General features: G+C 49.6%; 1 protein-coding gene, 1 long non-coding RNA gene and 1 pseudogene across 24 annotated transcripts in view; 1 reads left to right on the top strand and 2 right to left on the bottom strand.

Annotated features, from left to right (window-relative positions):
- The window catches only part of Limk2 (LIM domain kinase 2), a 78,292-nt gene that overhangs the window by 37,224 nt on the left and 19,215 nt on the right, over positions 1–21,853 (bottom strand). For 8 of the 23 annotated variants that reach the window (XR_015636562.1, XR_015636563.1, XR_015636569.1 and 5 more), the window contains exon 1: positions 1,746–2,166. Coding sequence is in view for 6 of the 12 variants with exons in the window: in XM_087582735.1 (XP_087438861.1) it covers positions 1,746–1,798 (53 nt within the window). In the remaining 6 variants the exon portion in view is untranslated. 23 annotated transcript variants of the gene reach the window in all.
- On the top strand, positions 7,465–8,284 carry Rpl7-ps1 (ribosomal protein L7, pseudogene 1; annotated as a pseudogene).
- LOC148001423 (uncharacterized) lies at positions 14,980–15,745 on the bottom strand. Its single transcript, XR_015637519.1, has 2 exons — positions 15,544–15,745; positions 14,980–15,177 (listed from the first exon to the last, which is right to left on the bottom strand). It is a non-coding gene; the product is annotated as an uncharacterized LOC148001423 (long non-coding RNA).

A 21,853-nucleotide genomic window follows, 5' to 3' on the forward strand; every position in this document is an offset into this window, starting at 1 on the left:
CTGGTTCAGGAGCTCATGAACTCTAATCCCTGCTACAGAGGAGCACATGACAAAGGAGGGGACTGATGGGAGGCAGCTTTATGACCAGGTAATGGTTTAGCCTGGGAACTTGGAAGGCAGGGTCCAGGCAGTCCCTCCCCTGGGGCACAGAGCCCTGTGCTTCAGTAGTGGCTTCAGGAATGTGGCCTCTCGTGTAGGAGGGCAGAGGGTCTACTGCAAGTCAGTGCCCTTTGATTCCAGCTGGGCAAACAGAGCCTGGAGAATGGAGGTGAGGTCATCAGGTTTCCCAGGGAGGTTGGTGGAGAACAAGACAAAGGACTGTTGGACCTGGGAGGCCCTGGGGACCTGGCTCTCAAAAGTTCATTACCTGCCCTAGCTGCAGCTCCAGAGAAGTGTCATCATGGCCACATGAATCAAAAGGGGCATACTGTTCCCGCTCACTACGGGAACAGCCCTTCCCCCAGATGCCTTCGCAGGATTTAGAGGAACGAGGAGGACCTGAACGAGTCGCTGCCACACTTGACATTCCACTTGGCATCTGGATCCCGAATGGTAAAATCTACCTCCTAGACTCAAGATCAACTTCTTGCCTCAATTCAGAAAACAAAAAAACAACAAAAATCTTCACTACATCTGGCAAACCATCCCTCTCCTGCTTTGACAGGGAGGAGAGCAAACCTGAGATGAGCATGGGAAGGAGCTGCAGCCCCATTAAGGATAAGAAACTCCAGGACCAAAACAAGCCAGCTAAGGGGACCCTGCGTGTTGCTGCTGCTGACACTGGTAGCTTCGTCAGTAAAATGGAGCTCTGAAGTATCTTTAGGTTTGATTGATGAAATGTGCCCCAAAGGAGCGCTGCTGCAGTCAATATCCAGAACCAGTCCCCCTTTTGGTCTCTACAAGGGCTCAGCAACTCGCTGGGACCTCATGGTAGCTGCTCTTCTGCCTAGGGACAGCCACAGATTACTATCCTCATAGCGAGGTCTGGCCACAAAGCTGGGGTGGGAAGAAAAAGTCAAGCAGAACTACTGGTGAAGGGGAGGCAGTCCTCAGAAAAACAGGTTTCTCCCAAAGAATAAAAACAAGCCCCACCCCAGGCAGGAATGGCTCCATTCAGAAGGGACCCAGAGGGCCAGAAACCCCCTGGGGAGTTTCTCTTGAAGGTGGGGTGGGGCAGAGAGCAAAGACAGACAGGTCGGAAGAAAGTTTCCACGCCTCCCCATGAAAGGCCTCATAGAGAGCCCCTACAGATGCACTATCTGGGGGCTGACCCAGAAACTTCACTCATCTGGGAGCTGAGGAACCCTTCAAAGCCGTGGCAAATAAGCCATTAAGAGAACATGTATACAGTGCCTACTGTGTACCAGACTACTCACACCCAGGCCTTGCCAGTTTTTAGTTTGGCAAAACCTGCCCATCCTGCTTGTTGGGACAAATTCCTGGGCAAGCAGCAAGGCCTGTAGGTAAGACACGTGAGCGTCACAGAATGGCACCCCATTTGTGCCTTCTCCAGACACAGTAACACCATGCTGTGTTTTGTTAGGAAATGGAGCTGGGGCTCCCCCAGGAGCGTCCTTCACCTCCCTGTTTTCATGACACCGGAGTGCCCTTTTCCAGGCTGCTTCTAAATAGGCTCTTCTGGTAAAACCAGGACTAAGTGAAGTCAGAGGAGAACAAGGAAGACTTTGGCCTTTCCCTCAGGGCTAGGAGCGGGGATGAGAGGTAGGTCTGGGAGACCAACTCACCTAAAGGGGTCTCTGGAGGTGAAGTAAGCCGGGACAGACAAGTAACTCCCCATCTTCTTCCCACACCAGATCAACAGGCTCAGCTGCAAACCCGTCTGGGAGTGCCTCAGGCTGGCTGCAGACGGCCACCATGACAGTCGGGTTCCCGGCACCTTTGGTTGGAGCCGGCCGCCCGGTGCTCACCTCTGCCTCCGAAGCAGCAGGAGAGAGACGATTCCAGGCCCCTGGTTCCTTGGCAGATACCCGCAGGGGCACATGGCTGGTGCGTCTCCTCCCCGGTTCTCCGGAGCTCCGTGGCCCACCGGGGCTCCGGGAGAAGTACCTCTCTTCAGAGGCTAGAGACACACAGGCATTCTGGGGAAGGGGCCGGTGACTAGCTAAAATGAGATGCTGCTGTCAAGTTAGTCCGTCCTTCAGTCCCACCCACCCTGAATGAGGGAGGGAGGAAGAGGAGGAGCTCGGGCAGAACCGAGGTGTGTGGTTGGAGCAGCTGTTAGGAAACAGACCTCGCAGCAAGGGGTGGAGCCGGGGCCGGAGCGAGGCTGCAGGCAAGCGCCACAGACAATAACTGGTGCTGGCTGTGCGTCCACCGCACAGCTCAGGGCAGGCAGCGCAGGAGGGCCAACACATTAAAGTCCAAATGTCACCGGCCTGAAGAGCTGCCTACAAGGCGTTAACTCTTCCGAGAGGTGAAAAGCACAGGGTGACAGCTTCGGCAGAGCTACAACAGGAGGGTGCTCCCCAGAAACATCCATAGCTCTGGACTGGTCTCTGTTGTTGTTGGGGTTCCCATTCATCTACTCCCCCTGCCTGGTCTGGGGACAGCCTCAAGAGACTATCCACTTCCACTCTGGGGCAGTGCTGCGCTGCTCTACACGAGGAAACAGGGCCCGGAGTATGCATCTGTGTGACTTGCATTATAAGCATATTGATTCCTCTAAGGTGGAATTATGCCCACTTCATATTCTAGGAAAGTAAAGTGTCAAGAGATTAGGTGCCTCACTGATGACCAAAAGCCAAGCAGTGGCAAGGCTGGGACAGCCAGCACCATTGTGTCCTTTCACTGGTTCCCATAAGTCATCCACTCATCCCAGAAGGCAGTGCTCTTTCTTCCTCTGTGTACGTCTTAGCTGGAGTTTATTGCCAGCTTGACACAATTTAGAGCCTCCTGAGTAAGGGAGACCTCAACTGAAGAATCACCTCCATCAGACTGTTCTGTGGCACTGTCTGTGAGGAACTGTCTTGACAGATGTGGGAGGGTCTAGCAGGTGGGGCTGGGCTAAATAAGCAGCAGACAGCCAGGTATGATGGCTAACACTTTTAATCCCAGTAGATGGGAGAGCGTGGCAGGCAAGTCTCTGGGAATTGGAGGTCAGTGAGGGCTGTATAACAAGATCCTGTCTGTCTCTTTTTTTGGAGACAAAATTTCTCTGGCTCTCTTAGAACTCAGCAGATCCAACTGTCTCTGCTCCTGCAAGTGCTGGGATTAAAGGTGTGCCCCACTCTCCAGCAAGACCTGTCTTTTTTTTTTTTTTTTAAATAGAAAAAGAGAAGAAAAAAAAATCTAGCAGAAAATGAGCAAGAGCAAGCAGTAACCGGCCTTCTGCATGGTTTCCGCTCTAGGTACTTTGGGCTCCTTCCCTTACTCTCTCACTGATGGGACTCCTACCTACAAGTGTAAGCTGAAAGAAATCCTTCCCAAGTTGCTTTTGGTTATGGTGTTTATATAGCAACAGAGCGGAAACTATGATAGTGTCCAGTGTTAGCCATGCTTCTTAACTGAGAACCCGGCAGGCGGAGGAGAGAGTAATCTGAGGTGCCTAGGAGCGGACAGGCCCAGATCTCTCGAGTGGGAGCGGAGCATAGCTGAAGAGCCCCAGCTGTGGGTGTGCCAAACCCCCAGTCCACAGGGATATACTGGGAGGGACTGGGGACCCCCTCAGACCTTGATGGACAAGGGGTTGTGAGACAGGGTATTTCCCACCAGGTATACACATCTCCCCTCCCCACTAGAAACAGCCGGAAGTCACTGGGCAGCTGCTATCTGTCACTGTAAAGTGTGACAGGAAAGTCCTCAACAAGGGTGGTCCATGGGTTAGAAGGGAATGTTCTCTCTTTTCTTCAGCTGGGCACAGAGACCCTGAGTGTGATGAGAAACAACGAGCACTGAACGTGTGGTTAACTGCTCACCACAGATCCGCTATCGTTTTTTGCCTTTGTTCAGCATACGGATTGTACCCACTGAACAGATGTCAAAACCAAGGTCTAAGGGGGTTGTTGTCAGCTTAAAGGCAAACATCTTGTCAATAGTGAAGGTGGATTTCTACCTCGGTAAGGACACCTCCATAGCAGGGGTCAGAACACTCTTTGTAAAGGGTTAGAGGACAAATATTTTAGGTTCTATAGGTCTCACAGACCCTTGCCACAGCTACTCAATATTTCAACCACCACAGCATGCTCGGTAGAATAGAAACAAATAGATCTGGCTATGTCCCAGTGAAACTTTATTCGTGGACACCGGTATAATTCTCATGAGTCATGAAATCCTTTTTGGCTTTTTTTTTTTAAAAAAGATTTATTTATTTATTATATATAAGTACACTGTAGCTGTCTTCAGATACACCAGAAGAGGGCATCGGATCTCTTTACAGATGGTTGTGAGCCACCATATGGTTGGTGGGAATTGAACTCATGACCTCTGGAAAAGCAGTCGGGTGCTCTTAACCGCTGAGCCATCTCTCCAGCCCCCTTTTTGGCTTTTTTTAATTTGTTTTCCCCATCAACCATTTAAAAATGTAAAAATCAGGGCTGGAGAGATGGATCAGTGGTTAAGAGCACTGGCTGCTCTTCCAGAGGTCCTGAGTTCAATTCTCAGCAACCACATGGTGTCTCACAACCATCTGTAATGGGATCCGATGCCCTCTTCTGGTGTGCAAATGTACACACAGGCGAAATAACCATATACATAAATAAATCAATCTTTAAAAAATGTAAAAATCAAAGCCAGGACAGAAACGTGGTTTAAAGGTGGCTTGGGTGCTGGTGTGCTATCCTAGCAGAGACTGTTAGTTCGAAGGCAGCCTGATGGATCTAGTTCCAGGCCAGCCAGACTGCATAGCATAGTAAGACCCCGTCTCCAAAATAAAATAAACATTTTGGTGTCCGTATTGAATGCTGAACTCAAGTCTGTCTATCCACTACTGTAGACAACACTCCAGCTCCGGAGGCAGGGGAGTAAATGCTGGGTGGGCACTAAGCCTGCACATCAACCGCTTGCAACCCTGTGTGTAAACGACATTTAACCCCCACGGTGCTGTAGCCCCCACAGACCCTTTTCTTTGCAGAGGAAGGAACTGAGGTTCAGATGGGTTAAATTGCTTAACTGAAGTCATCTCACTGAACAAACAAGATGGGAAGCCAGGATTTGAACCTAAGCTAGACAGTATAAGCTGTGCTCTACCGTGCTGCTCTCGGGAGTGCAGCCTGGGCCCAGAGCCAGACTGTCTGGGTTTGAATGCAACAACGCACTGCCCTTAAGCCCTTGGCACTGAATCTGGAACACATTAAGAGTTGATAAATGTTAGCTGTTAATATCATTAAGACTACTGTTCAACCTCTGTGCTAGCCACTTGGTCCTCAGAAAGCTCCTGCCTGTCTGGGCTTTGGGTTAGGTCTCTAAACAGCTTTGAGCTTCAACATTTTTCATTTCTATGAGGTGCCGGTGGGTTCCCTGTTTTCCTTGGGTCTCAAGTTGAGATTGAATCTCTTGAGCCAGCCTTGAAGGAATCGGGATCTTGGCTGGGGGCCGCTCAAGAGCCACAGGGGACTGAGGAGGTAAGACACTGAGAGGACTGCCACAGGCTGGCTGGCTGGCAGCTCTCTCCCAGCGGCAGAGCCCAGATGTACTTATGCTCCCCTGTAATTCGATCAGGCAAGGAGGGAGCCCCTGTTTAAATCTGCAGCTAGCATCTAATTGATTTCCGTCTGATGAACGGAGTGTAGAGAGAAGATGCAAGGCACAGATCGGAGCCAGGGAGCCCCTGAGCATAACTCCTTTTGACATTTCACACAGCTCTGCCGCTCCAGTGGCTTCGGGCAGCAGTGAGTCGGTGTCTAGGAATGCAGGCAGGAGGCTGCAGGCTTTCTCTTCCCACTCTTCTTACAAAGGATTTGGTGGGTGGACTAGTGGGGGACTAATAAGAGGATTTCTCAGTGCCATGTGAGTGCCTCCCCCCTGGAAGCAGAGCAGTCACCTCCCCGTGTTCTGAGCTGAAGCGGAAGCTCCTCCCAGGTGGAATCTATCTGACCCCCGTAAGTCTGGCTTTCCGGAGGTGCCTTTAAGGATTGATCACCAGATGTAGGGAATGGCTACTCAGATAGTGCTATTCCTTCAGGTCAACTTCAAAGGGTCCAAACTGTGAGAACCTGGAGGTGAAAAGTCACACTGTGGGCATCCTTTCCCCTTCTGCCCCAGGAAAGAGAGCTGCTCTGACAGGTCCAACAGTCTCACACGCCCAAGGCAACTGCAGGGATCCTGGGACTGGCAATTACGGCTGGGGTCCAGCGGCAAGATGGTGCTAACCTCCGGTACATTTCGAGAGTTGGAAACAATCCACCAGAGCCAGATGACACTCTGAGGTGCCTGCATTTGGGACAGGTTGGAGAACAGCATTCCGAGACGACAGCCCCAAGGGATCATCCTGAGAGTAGTGGCGAGTGAATGAATCACTCCATCCTCAGCCTGCATGAAAGCTCTGGACAAATGATCTGAAGCACGGGGCCCTGTGTTTGCTGCACGAGGCCCTCTGTTGGCGAGGAGGACTCCACACAGGGAAAGGTTGCAGTTTTCTGACTTTTGACGCCCTACATGAGCTGGGCAAACACTACACTGCTGGGTTGTACCTCTGTAGGTCTCTTTTTCTTTTTTTAAAGAAAATTTTAAATTTTGAAACAGGATCTTACAATGTAGGCAGGCCGGCCTTGAACTTGTTTGTGATCCTCCTGCCTCAGCCCCCTCAATAGATACAACTCCAGGTGTGTACTATCTATCACGGCTGGCTGGGGACCTACCTCTGAATCCTTGCTGCTTAGCATGGCCATTCCTCCGATAGACTACCTCTCTGGTTTTTGCTCCTCCCCTCTTTTTTTCTTTTTTTTTTCCCCGGAGCTGGGGACTGAACCCAGGGCCTTGAGCTTGCTAGGCAAGCGCTCTACCACTGAGCTTAATCCCCAACCCTTTGCTCCTCCCCTCTTCAGGTCACTTTCTAGACTTTGGAAGTGCCTAGAACATTTAAGAAATGCCAGGATAGGGAATGCCAGGATAGTTTTGGGTTTTTTTTTTTTTTTTTTTTTTTTGGTTCTTTTTTTCGGAGCTAGGGACCGAACCCAGGGCCTTGCGCTTACCGGGATAGTTTTATGTCAACTTGACATGAGCTAAAGCTATCAGGAGGGAACCTCATTTAAGAAGATACCTCCGTAAGCAGGAGAGGTAGCACATTTAATCCCAGCACTCAGGAGGCAGAGGCAGGTGGGTCTGAATTCAAGGCCAGTCTGGTTTATAGAGTGAGTTCAAGGACAGCTAGGGCTACACAGAGAAACCTTGTCTCAAAAAACAAAAACAAAAACAAACTAAAGAACAAAAAAAAAAAAAAGAAAGAAAAGAAAAAAAAGAAAGAGAGAGAGAGAAAAAGAAAAAAAGGAAAGAAAATGCTGGGCTGGCCTCTCTTTTTCCGGCTGGAACCATGGAGGCTGTACCAGAGGAGAAAAAGAAGGTTGCCGCTGTGCCAGGAACCCTTAGGAAGAAAAAGGTTCCTGCTGTGCCAGAAACCCTTAAGAAAAATCGAAGGAATTTCTCAGAGTTGAAGGTGAAGCACCTGAGGAAGACATTGCGAAAGGCAAGGAGGAAGCTCATCTGTGAGAAGGCAAAGCACTCTCACAAGGAGTACAGGCAGATGTACCCGACTGAGATTCCCATGGCTAGGACGGCAAGGAAAGCTGGGAACGCCTATGCGCCCGCAGAACCAAAACTGGCCTTTGTCATCAGAATCCGAGGCACCGACGGAGTAAGCCCAAAGGTGCGCAAGGTGTGACAGCTGCTTCGTCTTCAGCAGATCTTCAATGGCACCTTTGTGAAGCTCAGCAAGGCTTCAGGTAACACGCTGAGGATTGTGGAACCGTACATGGCACAGTGGTACCCCAGCCTGAAGTCAGTAAATGAGCTCATCTACAAGCGAGGCTATGGCAAAATCAATAAAAAGCGCATTGCCTTGACAGATAATTCCTTGATTGCTCGATCTCTTGGTAAATTTGGCATCATCTGCATGGAGGATCTAATTCATGAGATCTATACAGCTGGGAAACGCTTCAAGGAAGCAAATGACTTCCTAAGGCCCTTCAAACTATCTTCTCCATGAGGTGGAATGAAGAAAAAGACAACTCACTTTAGAAAGTGGAGACGCTAGCAACAGGAAGACCAGATAAACAGGCTTATTAGACGGGTGAACTACGGTGTTGCCCGTGGTATTTTTATAATCAGTTAATAAACAGTCACAGCTTGGCAAAAGAAAAAAAAAAAGAAAAAGAAAAAAGAAAAAAAGAAAAAAAAAGAAAAGAAAAAGAAAATGCTGGGCTGGAGAGATGGCTCAGTGGTTAAGAGCATTGACTGCTCTTCCAGAGGTCCTGAGTTCAATTCTCAGCAACCACATGGTGGCTCACAACCATCTGTAATGGGATCCAATGCCCTCTTCTGGCGTGTCTGAAGACAGCGACAGTGTACTCGCATACATAAAATAAATAAATAAATCTTAAGAAAAAGAAAATGCTTCCATAAAAATCAGGCTGTAGGCAAGCCTGTAGGGGCATTTTCTTAACTAGTGACTGATGTGGGTGGGACCCTTCCTGGGCTGGTGGTCCTGGGTTCTATAAGAAAACAGGCTAAGCGGCAAGCCATGGGGAGCAAACCAGTGAGTAGCTCCCCTCCAGGTTCCTGTCCTGGCTTCCTTCAGCGATGGACTACAATGTGGAAGTGTAAGCCAGATAAACCCTTTCCTCCCCAACTTAACTTTCGGCCACGGTGTTTCACATCTGCTTCCCTCAGTTGCCTCCAAACCTCTGCTCTTAGCTCCTTCCACAGCCTCCTAAGCCTTCATCTGACGTCATGCCTACGTCTTCTCCTTCCTCTCAGCTAGCTACAATGGGACTCATTCTCTTCTGTGAAGGAAACCCAAAGCCCATCACACACAAGCCAGCTTCTGGGTCCATGCCTGTCCACTGCCACGTCAAACTACAAGAGGGTCAGTGCTAGACACTAGGTTTTGACACAAGCCTATCCACGTGTTCAGCTTAGCGAGAACACGTAAGTCTCCTGCCCATATAACTCTGGGCTCTGACTGTGAGAGACTACAGTCCCGGAGGAGAGATGGTAACTAACACTGACGAAGCATTTTCAGTTCAAAGAAGGATTTTAGTCCCTCACGTGCAGGAGGGTGGGGCAGGCCAGCTCAGAGATGCCAGCCAAGCCATCCAAGTTCACACTGATATGAAGTGCAGGGCTGAGGAAAAAGGCCGTTCCTCTGTATAAACCCAAAGGTGTGGGAACCCCACCCCTGCGGCACAGGGGCTGCACTGAGAGATGCACTGAGGTCTTGGATCCTATGACTATGCCGTGAGGATAAAACAAAAGCGTATCTAACTCTTGGGCAACCCGTGAGAAAAACTTCATGATGGGCCAGTCCCCGAGAACTAGAAATATCAACTTCCTCCAGAGCCCAAGCAATCGGCTCCTCTCCCAGCCTTTGCTGCCTACCCTGACTATCATCTGCCCAGAACTTCTGAGGAACTCACTGAAAAAAATTATAAATTTACTCTTTCTGGGATCTCTCTTTTTCTGTTAAAAACGAGACCAGGCCAGTTAGCGACCATAGCAGATCCTCATCATCAGACGTGGAAGGAGAGCCATTAGACGCTGGGTGTCACTGCCATTCACCAGGTTCTCTAGAGCCACAACAGTGGCTGCATCACTGTCGCTCCCTTTCAGAGTCCTGGACTGATTCTCTCACACTAATAGTCAGGACACAGCACATACCTGGGTGGTGCTACCTTTGGGGTGTGCTATTCCTAATTTCAACTTACGTTCTAGCCAGAAGCCAAGTGATAGCTGATTAGTGTGGTGTCTTAGTCAGGGCTGGTGGGACCACAGCCTGAACCAGGCTCACAGTCAGCCTGGGCAGAGTAACTGAACCCCACCACTTCACCCCAAAAGACGAGTGCTCTAGACGTGGTGGTATTTAGCCTTCTGACTAGAAAACGTGGGGTTCCACGAGACAGACACAGAGGACAGCTTGGCATGCACCTGCATATTCTCGCTAAATTTCTCACTGTAAGGACTGCTGCTTCCTTTTGTTTGTTTCAATACTGGGTTTCTCTGTAGCCCTGGCTGTCCTGGAACTCACTCTGTAGACCAGGCCGTTCTTGGACTCAGTAATCTGACTGCTTCTGCCTTCTGAGTGCTGCGATTAAACCGGGCATCACTGTTGCCCCCTCCCTTTTCCATACGAAGAAAGGAAGGTTGGGAAGGTTGTTCAGAGTCTCAGGGATAAAAGCTGGCCAGGCAGGGATCTAACCTGCATGTCTGAACTCCGGATTGGATACACGGAAGTTGCTGCAAACAGTCGTTCTGTACTTGCTCCTTAGTGACCAGTGGGATCCTTTAGGGTGTGGTTGAGGAATCCTGGATTCCACTGGGAAAACAAAGATCTCCCCACACCACCCAGCCACCCAGCACCGGAGTTTCTGAGGGTGAGGGAAAGAATCTAAACTTTGTATTATTATACCTTTGTTGTTACTGTTATTGTTTTGAGACAGAGTCTCTCTGTGTAACCCAGGCTGTCCTGGAACTCACTCTGTCGAACAAATTTAGAGCTCCACCTGCCTCTGCCTCCTGGGTGGGATGAAAGGTGTGCGCCAGTCCTCCCATCCCCCAACCTGGGCACCGGACCTATATATTAAACAACACCTAGTGGTTCTGATCCACACTGTAAGCTGAGTACACCTACTTTCCCAGGCACTTCTCCATATGACTCCATCTTGCTGTCACAGTAACCTGAGAATTGGACAGAAAAACCACTATCGCTCCCTCACTGCAGATGAGGACACACGGACAGTTCAGTTTATTCTGGAGGCTGCTTGGTCACTGTGAGGGTAGGAGCTGCTTAAACCTTGATGTAGTGGGGACTTCCACCTTGACGTGCTATTACTCATTTGAAACTCCACTGTGGTCCTCTCTCTCTTTCCTCACGATACTATACAGGAACCAGTTTAGAAGGCACGGCCGCTCTGCACAAGCTGAGCCGTCGGTGTAACTCAGCGACAGAGCTGATTTCTAGCGTGCATGAGGCCCTGGGTTCCATTCCAGCAACACATGCACGCCCACACGTGTGAGCTCAAATAAATGTGTGCTGGCCGACGTGACCCTCGCTGAGGCTGGGCTGTGGGAATCGATTTCTTATACCCATTCTTCCCCTCAGCTTCCTGATAGGACTTAATAAGAATTGGTGAGGAGTAGATAATCATTCTAGGGATTTATAGTATGCATTACTGGTTTTTATATAAAAGTTTAAATTTGTGATTCTTCTAAGATTCTTACAAGATGAATTTTAGAGATAAATAATAAAATAATTACTCCTTGCTGTCTGCCAGTGAGAGAAAACAGAAAGAAAAGAAAAAAAATGTGTGCTGACAGCTTCAAAACCAGTTGTCAGTCTCCAGGGAGTGGACCTCTGATCCAATCACAAGTGCTTCAGAGTGCTATCAGGAAGGCCTAGCCGTAAGGTAACAGAGACACAGAAGCAAACAGTCTTAATTTAAGTCTGATGTGGATGCCTAGGGCTATTTTGGTAACAGTGAGGAACAAGAAAATAAGAGAATTTGTTGCTGGGTGTGGTGGCACATGCCTTGCATCCTGGCACTCCGGAGGCAGAGACAGGAGGATTTCTCAGTCTGAGGCCAGCCTAATCTACATAGAGAATTCCAGGACAGCCAGAGCTATGTAGAGAGACCCTGTCTCAAATCCCTGCCCCCGAAAAGAGAGCGTTTGTTAGCACCCCTCTAACACTACCCAAGGAGAGAGAAGGGTAGTATTAGATTTGGTTGGGGAGAAAGAAAGCTAAGCAGTATAGTGGACGGCTATCGCAGCAAAAGGCACAACAATGACCACATCATAGACAGAGGTCCTTTCTGTTTGTGTTTGTTTTTTTGAGACAGGGTTTCTTTCTGTAGAATTCAGGAATTCACTCTGTAGACCAGGCTGGCTTCAAACTCAGCGATCTGCCTGCCTCTGCCTCCCGAATGCTGGGATTATAAGTGAGCTCCACCACCAGCGGCCGGCTACAGACAGAGGTCTTACTCTATTGTCCATTTCAGAAGAAAAGGTCTTGCCCCAGTGGGGATGTTGCACAGTAGAGATGCTGAGGCTGCAGGTAGGAAGGACTTTATTCAAGTTCTCTAAAGCATCATTCTACAAAGGCACCATTCACCGAGACTGCTCCATTCTAAGAAGTCTGTTCGCTGTGGGGCACAGAGGTGGGCTAGATATCGTCCCACCCTTGGAAAACTATACTGGAAGACTGCAGCTGGCTGTGTAAACAAACACCGACAGGGATATAGCTCGAGTATGAGGAAGATAACAAGGAGGGTGAAAAACTCTCCTCTGATTGGTGGGCATGGGGGTGGGGGTGGGGTTCCTCCAGAGGAGGCCCTGTATCAGCTGAGGAGGCCGGCTGATTGCCAGGCTGACAAGAGGCTCTGAGCTTGAAGAGGCCACAGAACCCTGAGCACATCCATTAGTTACACTGTAGCCCACACGTACACAGCGACCGCAGAGGAAGCAGGATGATGTGGAGAGCTAGACCACTGTATAGCAGGTTGGGGGCAATTGGGCAATTAAAGACCCACACAGGCAACGGGGTGGGGCTGTTTATTAGACACACCAAAGCAAGCAGGGGCTCTCAATGGCTAGGACATAAAGTCTCAGACACCAAGGACAGTGTGCAGTCTCAGGTGCTGACTTAGCTCAAGTCTACAGCTGGCTGTGTTATGGTCACACCAAGTTTGCTTGCCAACCACTGTTCACTACCAGTAGAATGGTGGCCTTTGTCCTGAGGCCACGTCTCTGTGAACCTGTTCATTTTAACTGCTAAATTTATTAAGAATTGGATGGTGGCCTCTGAAGGTTATCATGCACTGTCGTTTTGTAACACTAATGCTGGAAAATTCAGGGGATGAGATGTGGCTTAGTGGTGGAATGCTTGCCTGGTAACCATGAGGTCTTGGATAGATCCCCTGTAGTGCAGAAAATGAAACCACCACAAGAACAGGGCTGGAGAGATGGTTCAGTGGTTAGATCACCTGTGGCTCTCGCAGAGCATCAGGGTTTGAATGCCAGCCCATAACCAACTGTGACTCTAGTTCCAGGAGATCTAACGGCCTCTTCTGGTCTCTGAAGGCAGCAGAGTGTACATGACGCAGACACACATGCAGGCAGAACACCCGTGCACATTACTTAGCTGTAACCCGTAGACCTGGAGTTACAACTGTAGGTGCTGAGAATTGAACCAAACCCAGATCTGCTACAGAAGCCACAAGTGACCTAAACCACGGAGCCATCGCTCCAACCCCTACTTAAAAACCTCACAAAATGACAGCAAACAGTGTTAGACATTCAGTATCACAATCTTCATTACCACCGACATTCTTCTGACTGCACTGGGAGGAAGAAATCCTTTTGCCATACCACCAACACATCTCTGAGGCGATGCCAGAAGACCAGAGATCTCTCCCTGGTTGACAACAGCTTACTGCGTGATCTCAGTCAAGCCTTTAAACCTCTCCCTGCTTCAGCTTCTTCTTTGATAAAAGATTTAAGGTGAGAAAACGATTGCACACCCCACACACCCCGTTAGGTCAATGCTAGAATAAGCAATGGTAGTCGGAAGAAGGTGGGCTGGCTGGCTACACACAGACCGTGGGCCTGGGCTTTGGACCTCAGGTCTAGAGACACACTCACCCGGAGAGGTGCGGACATGCTTTGAGAGTCTACCTACAGGCGGACAACTGAAATCAGTGTGGACAAATCTCTGGCACAGGTAGGACTTTGGGACCTACACTGGGCAGTGTAGTGCAAACCCTTAGAGCCCACCCAACTGGGGTGCTGAGGCAGGAAGATCAACTGACTCAAGCCCAAGAGTTTAAAACCAGCCTGGGCCACACAGTGAGACCCCATCTCAAAAAAAAAAAAAAGAGGAGGAAGAGGAAGAAGGAAGCAGAAGAAAGAAGGAAGAGAAGGAGGAGGAGGGGGAGGGGGAGGAGGAGGAGGAGAAGGGGAAGGAGGAGGAGCAGCAGCAGCAGCAGTCGCCGCCTCTGCCGGGGGCTAACCTGGGCATCAGGAGAACTGCCACAGAGATCTTTAGTTTGGCCAAACTAGCCCTGCCTGTACTGCAGAGCCCAGGTTGGCTGCAGCCAAGCTACGCTCAGCAGCCTGAGCCAGGCACCCAAACCAACCTGCTTCTGCTTCACGGTGTCCCTTTTATTTCACTGCTGGCCACTTATTTACTCGCCTTTACTTCTGTTTTGTTTGCTTATGACAGGGTCTCATGAAGCCCAGTGTGGGCAGTGAAGGAAACCCTGTGTGTGTGAAGACCTGAGAGGGTATGTGTTGTTGACACGAGACAGTCATTCCGGGTCAAAGCCTCAGACATAAGGGAAACTGGCAAAGGCGCACTGTCCTCTGTCCCCTCAGTAAGGCTCATGTGACAGCAATGCCATCCTCCGTTCGGAGTCTAAATGTTGACAGCGTGTGTGGAAAATGTTCACCTTCGATTGCTCTCCTGGGTGTTTGTGGCCTGGAGACTGCTCCCGTACAGAGCCTGCTCCTACTGAGATCAGCTGAACCGGCCTCCTTGTTCTCTGTATGTAATAACCCAGCCTCCCTGCTTATCTATATGCAATAATCCACTACCTTGTTCAGCCGTATATAATACCTCCTCTGTGTCCAACTCTATATAATAAACATTCAGAGCTTCTGGATGCTTCTCGGCCAGAGCCCAGTCCACTAGACCCCAGCCTTTCCATACGCGAATCTCTTACTTCTTCATCCCCTTGTTGCCCAAGCCAGGGTTCTAGGCTACAAGCCCCAGGCTGGCCTCAAACTCATGTGTAGCTGAGACTGTCTCACCTGATGGTTAGTCGGTTTACTTAATTTATTTATTATTTGTCAACCTGACACAAGCTGGTGGCATCTGGGAAGATGGAGCCTCTGCTGATAAATTATTTCCGTCAGGCTGGCCTGTAGATGAGTCTGCAGAACATCTTCCTGATAGTGACTGATGTTCGAAGGCCCAATCCGCTGTGGGGTGGGGCCACCTCTGGGCAGGCGGTCCTGGTTATAAAGAAAACAAGCTGAGCAAGCAGAGGAGAGCAGGTGGGTAAGCAGCACTCCTCTGGGCTCTCTGTTTCAGTTCCTGCCTCCACGTTCCAGCCCTACCTCCCCTCCTAGCGGACTAGGTATAGGAGTTCAAGATAAAATAAACTCTTCCCCACCCGAGTTGCTTTAGGTCATGTTTATTACAATTCAGGATTAGTGTGGGCCAGGGCAGCTGAACTCATTCCTCCTCCCTGCTCTTCTTTCCAGAGGTCCCCCAGCACCCGGGGCTTGTTCCTGTCTGGGGTGAACCTACAGAGAATGCAGCTCAGGGCTGCTGGACCTCTTCTCCGCACTGTAGAAGACAAAGGTTTATCTTCTTACCTGAACTTAGAGACAATTTTCCAAAACCCAGTGCCTTAAACCAATTCCTCCCTGCCATCTGTGGGAACTGCAGCTGTTCAGGGAAGGACGAGATGCGGTGCGGAAGGAAAGCGAAAGTGCAGGAAAGGCCGCGCTTACATCACAGCTTGGGCAATTCCTTCAACGACCTCTGCTTCCTACGCCAAAGATGTGTTGTTGGTGACTGAAAGAGGGACAAAAACCCCCGAAAGTCCCCGAGGAGTCACGGGTGTCAGAACAGAGATAATTGCACAAGTAAACCTAAAGTACAAGAGGAGCCTCGAGGGCGAGGAACACTGGAGTCTCTGCTAGGGAACCATCTGAACTAAGTGCAGAGGCTAATTAGGCAAAAGGAGGAGGAGCTGGTATTCCAGGCCCAGGGTGCGGAACAATACAAGCCTTGTCAGCAGGGAAGAAGAGTAGTGAGACTTGGGCAGAGAGCAAGAGGCTCTGGGCACAGGCTCTGTGGGGCTGATGCAGTACGGTTATGTGCTCTTTTTTTTTTAAGCAATGGGGATTATCCTGGAGCCCTGTGCATGCTCGGTGAACTCTACCACTAAGTTGCATGCTCAGTTCCATATATTTAAAATTTACTTTTTATGTGTTTATGACAGTTGTACCTGAAGGAATATGTATTTACCACAAATGTGCAGTGCCAGAGATGGCCAGCAGAGGGTGTAGGATCCCCTAGAACTGGACTAGAGTTACAGACGGCTGTCAGTTGCCACGTGGGTACTGGGAACTCCACTCGGGTCCTCTCAAGGGTTCTTAACCACTCAGTCATTTCTCCAGTTCCCAGAGTTTTTTGTTTGTTTGTTTGTTTGTTTAAAGATTTATTTATTTTCTTTTTTCTTGGTTTTTCTCTGAGTAGCCCCGGCTGTCCTGGAACTTGCTTTGTAGACCAGGCTGGTCTTGAACCACAGAGATCTGCCTGCCCGTTCCTCCTGAGTGCTGGGATTAAAGGCATGCACCCCAGCCTGGGTACTTTTGTATAATTATGTGTGTGGGTGTGTACATGTGAATAAGGTACCAGAGGAGGGCACAGACGTCAAATCCCCTGGGACTGGGCTGCAGGCAGTTGGGAACGCCTTGACATGGGTGCTGGAGACTGAACTCAGGTCGTCTGCAAGAGTAGTCTTGACTGCTAAGGCACCTTGCGTCCTCGGCTGCTTTGTACCTCACACACCCCAGCTGCTTGAGAGAACATGTGGCTTGGAAGGCAGGAGAGTGGAGGGGAGACTGACGGCTGTGCAGGCGGGAGCTGACAATAGGAATAGGCAGGCAGACTAGGAAATGGAACGAGCAAACACATTCATAAGTAAAATAAGCGAAAGATAAAACCAAGAGGCTCGGGCTAGAGACAATTCAGAAGACAAGAGATTGTCCAGCTTTCCCAGAGGATCCATCATCAGGTGTCTCACAAGCACCTTTAACTCTAACTCCAAGGGATCCAACACCTTCTTCTGGTCTCTGAGGGCATCCCCACACATGTGGTACATACAGGTAGGTATGGTGGTAGACATCTTTAATCCCAGCACTTGGGAGGCAGGGCAAGCAATCTCTGTGAGGTTGGTGTCAGCCTGGTCTACAGGGTGAGTTTCAGGACAACCAGGGCTACACAGAGAAACCCCGTGTTAAAAAACAAAACAAAACAAAAGTCACAGACAACAAAAAGTCAACTAACTAAATCTTAAAGAGGAAAGGAGAGGGGCTGGAGAGAGAGCTCGGCAGTTAAGAGCACTGGCTGCTCTTCCAGAGGTCCTGAGTTCAAATCCCAGCAACCACATGGTGGCTCACAACCATCTGTAATGGGATCTGATGCCCTCTTCTCGTGTGTCTGAAGACAGTGACAGTATACTCACATACGTAAAATAAATAAATAAATCTTAAGAAAAAGAAAGAAAGGAAAAGGAGAAGGAAGAAGAAGGGGAGGAAGAAGAGGAGGAGGAGGAGGAAGAGGATGGTGGTGGGAGGAGGGAAATGTAAAACACCAGACAAACAAAAACTGACGGGCAGGGCTATAAAGCATGAGACATCAAGGACTCCCTCCCATTGGTGACGCAGGCAGATTCGGGATGGTAGTGTCTGTCACTCAGAGAATTTGGTTAAAGTGTGTGAGGGGCCAGCTTAAGGGAGACCACTGCAGGTCCCAGCTAAGTCTAATGCAGCTAGAAGCTCTCTGAACGACAAACCGAAGTGGGCCGTGGTAGTGTTTGCCTGTGAGTTCCAGCTTACGAGGCTGAGGCACAATGACTGCTTGAAAACAATCTGGGCAATGCTGTGAGACTCCACTTGTTGAGAACAACAAAACGGATGTGTCAGGTAGCTAGCAGGACATACTGGGTTAGAGCTCAGGGGAGGGCTGGGGCAGGGGGACCTGGCTTTGGGGTCTGTGTGTAGTGGACAGCGGAAGTCAGAGTGCTCAGGGAGAGGAGTACACTACAGAAGCCTCACTACGGGCCTGGGAGAAAAAGGAAACTTGCAATTACCAAAGAGGCTGGAGGGAAACAGAAGCATGCGTGGATGTCATAAAGAAGCCAAAATGACAAAGCCGGACGTGATGACTTAGCCGATAATCCCAGCCCAGGAAGCTGAAGATTGTGGATGAGGTTCTGAGGAACTTCACATGTATGGCCAATTTTAATCCACAGACCTAGCCCTGGTGGGGACCAGCCCCTCTGCATAAGCCAGGAAGCTGTGATTTAAGTCCATTCAGCCAGATTCCAACAGACTCATTTTTCTCAGATGTCCAGGGACACCAATTCATTTTTCTATGACCATATCCTTCTCCTCCACTCCACCTCGACCACCGCTGCCACTAGTTGAGTACCCCTTAACCTAAATGCCTGGGCCCAGAACTGCTGCCTAGTTTTTCAATTTTGGGGATATGAACATAATCTTAGAGACACGAGTCAAGTCTAATGTTTGTAAAGTTCATTTATGCTCCATGCTACCCTTCTACCTAAAGCCTAAAGGTGTCTGTCACAGGAGGTCGTGTGCATGAGAATCACACCAGCACTCCGAGGTGGCAGGGAGGCCATACTGGATGAAGGCTGAAGGGCAGCTGTGAATAGACTGGCCAGGCTGCCCTCTGCTCCGTCACTAAGAGCACTATCACAGGAGGCAGAACGAGTGGAGGTCAGACTACGGGGCCACATCAGGGATGTTCCGGTTCTGCAGTCCCTGCCTTTCTGGGTCAGTTATGGAGCTGAGCTAGAATGGTTCTTCTGCATCCCCAGTAGTGCCTAAGCTCGGTTCCTTGAACACAGCAGATGTCTGGAATTAAATGTTGACACTGAATATGAGAAGTACTGTTCACTCCACATTACACCCATTCCGGAATTTTCAGAATGCCTTTTCATTATTTTTATTTTTGAAATGGGTCTCACAGTATAGCCCTGGCTGGACTGGAACTGGATATGCAAATCAGGCTGGCTTCTGCCTCCTGAATGCCAGGGTTAAAGGCACGAGCCATTCGCTTCATTTTCACAATCACTCCGAACAGTGGTTCCTTTTAATTTCATTTTACTGTAATCCAGACTGGCCTCGCTCTCAAACTTCCCTTGCCTCTGCCTTCTGAACGCTGGGTTAAATTTAGGTCTGTGCCACTGTGTCTGTGGCAGGTTATTTCCTTGGACTCATAGATAAGAAACGAGGCTCACAGGGGTTAAGGAGCCAGACCCCAGGTACACACAGCCTGGTTCAGCTAACTCCTGGGAGTCCCAGTGAGGAGAGCGTCCTTGGGGAACCAGAGAGAACTACACTCACAAGCCAGCTATGACCTAGAAAGGGCAGTTCGCACCTGTAAGGGAAGGGGTGCAGCAAGATCAGAGTCTTCCTTAGCTACCTAGAAAGTTCCAGGAATGCTGGCCCTAGTGCTGTACGCCTTTAATCCCAGCACTCTAGTGGTAGAGGAAGACCAATCTGTGATTTCAAAGGTAGCCTGGTCTACACAGGCCAGCCGGGGTACATAGTAGGACCCTCAAAAAAAAGGGGGGGGTTGGGGATTTAGCTCAGTGGTAGAGCGCTTGCCTAGCATGCGAAAGGCCCTGGGTTCGGTCCCCAGCTCCGAAAAAAAGAAAAAACAAAAACAAAAAACAAAAAACAACAACAACAACAACAACAACAAAAGAGCTACAAGCCAACTTGAGCATCATAAGAGGCCTGTCTAAAAACTTAACTAATTTTAAAAGTGGGCTGCGTAACTCAGTGGTATGTGGATGTATAGTGGGAGCTTAGCATGGAGTCCTAACCTAGATATGCATGCACACGTGCGTGCACGCACAGAGTCAGCTGTACGGCAGGAGACATCTTGCTAACAGGCCTTTCTGTTTTAGTGTAGAGTAGAGGTGTCAGGGTTGAATCAGATGAGCAAAGCTCTTAGTCCGATGCCCACAGGCAGCTATCCCTCCCTCTCCAGCTTTTTGCTTCTGCCTGAAGGCTACAAGGCTTCTAACTTCAAGAAGCAAAGTGCAAGATTAGGGCACACTGAGGTTACATGCTGCTACATCCCAGAGTTTCCGGAGGGAAGAGGAAGGCCCAGGTGTCTGTCCTTCCTTCCTTTCTGTCAGGCAGGCCCCAGCCAGCATCCATAGTCGGCTTCAGTGGCCTGCCTGTTTGTGGTTTCCTCAGAGATAAACTGGATAAACAATCTCTTTCCTGAGACATCACAGGCAGTCAAAACCTGGGCCAGCACCTGCAGTGACCAGCAGAGGGCAGAGTGGCTCCACAGCCTGCCACCAGGAGCCTAAGGCAGAGTTGACAGCACTCTCACACTGAGGAAGGCAAGCAGACTTCAAGGTTAGCTGACACTAGCTGTGCTCGGCTCACATTACAGAAGCTGAAATGGGGTTAAATGATGAGCTCATAATTCAGGAGCACGTGCCAAGACGCACAACAGCAGGAGCCTGGGTTCAGGTTCCAGGCAAGCGTCTAGCTGGCTCCGCAAGGTTAGTAGGTAACTCTCCGTTCACTAGCTTTATTATTTACATCTGTGTGTCTGTTTGTTTTGAAGCAGGGTCTCTCACTTGGCAGCCATGAATTCATGATCCGAGTGCTTTGGTGCTCAGAGTACAAGGCTGAAGCACCAGACCTGGCTTGGTTCTGGCATGTGCTTTTGAGACAAGGTCTTACTGTATAGTCTAGGCTGGCCTCAAGCTCACGGCACCCCTGAGGCAGCCTCTCAAGTGGCTGTTTATTTTTGAAGTAGGTAAAACAAGTAATTCATTTACTGAGTTATCTTCAAGAGCAAATAAGCAAATGTTTGTAAAATGGTCAGGACAGGATCTGGCATGGAGTGCTAATTTGTGGTTCCCAGACCTGTAACTAGATGCCACACCTAGATGGGGACAATTAATATGGCTTGGTACTTCAAAAGTACTGAGAGATGGCTCAGTGGTTAAGAGCACTGACTGCTCTTCCAGAGGTCCTGAGTTCAATTCCCAGCAACCACATGGTGGCTCACAACCATCTGTAATGGGATCTGATGCCCTCTTCTGATGTGTCTGAGGACAGATACAGTGTGCTTAGATATAATAAATAAATCTTTAAAAAGAAAAGAAGTACCTGTCGCCAGCCAACTGTTACCCTACAGTCTCTGCTTCTCTGTATGCTGCACCCTCTGGGCTCATGAACGGAGCAGACACAGCATGCTGCCCTATAGGGTGAGCACAGGCTCCCTCCCACTGGCATTAGCCCTTCCCCAGAGGGCAGGCACCGTCAAACGCTTCTGACAAGATACGGTTCAGTCTATGTGTGTCACCCTGAGAAAGGCCAGTCAGTCACCAGTGTCCTAGGGTGGTAGGTTCCCTTTGTTAAGGGAGGTAGGGACCAGACCCAATAGTAGCAGTTCAGCTCAGGGCTGTGGAAGATGGACACGGGTAGCATCTCTTTCTCCTAGGACCCTGCTTAACAGGCTAAACTCCTGTGATAAGAGGGAGCCACTGGGAAATGAAAGCTGGGTTGTGGTGATACATCGTGACAACAGCTATTCCAGAGGCCTAGACAGGAGGGCCTCAAACTTGAGGCTCGCCTGAGAAGCTCATGGAAGTGCCAACTTGGACAACTTGGTCTCAAGATAAAGTTCTGTAAGGACCAGGGTCGCAGCTCAGTTGGAAGAACGCGGCAAACTCTGGCTCAACCAGCACAGCATAAGCTAGGCATGGTGGTCCACGCCTGCTGTCTCAGCTCTCAGGTTGGGGGCAAAGCGGATCAGAACTTCAACCTCATCCTCAGCTCTATGCACAAGTTCAAAGCCAGCCTGGGATATGAGACGCTATTAAAAAGAGGGGGG

This window comes from Rattus norvegicus, chromosome 14 (assembly GCF_021556685.1).
Source record: "Rattus norvegicus strain SHRSP/BbbUtx chromosome 14, alternate assembly SHRSP_T2T, whole genome shotgun sequence".
In the NCBI taxonomy this organism is placed as follows: Eukaryota; Metazoa; Chordata; class Mammalia; order Rodentia; family Muridae; genus Rattus; species Rattus norvegicus.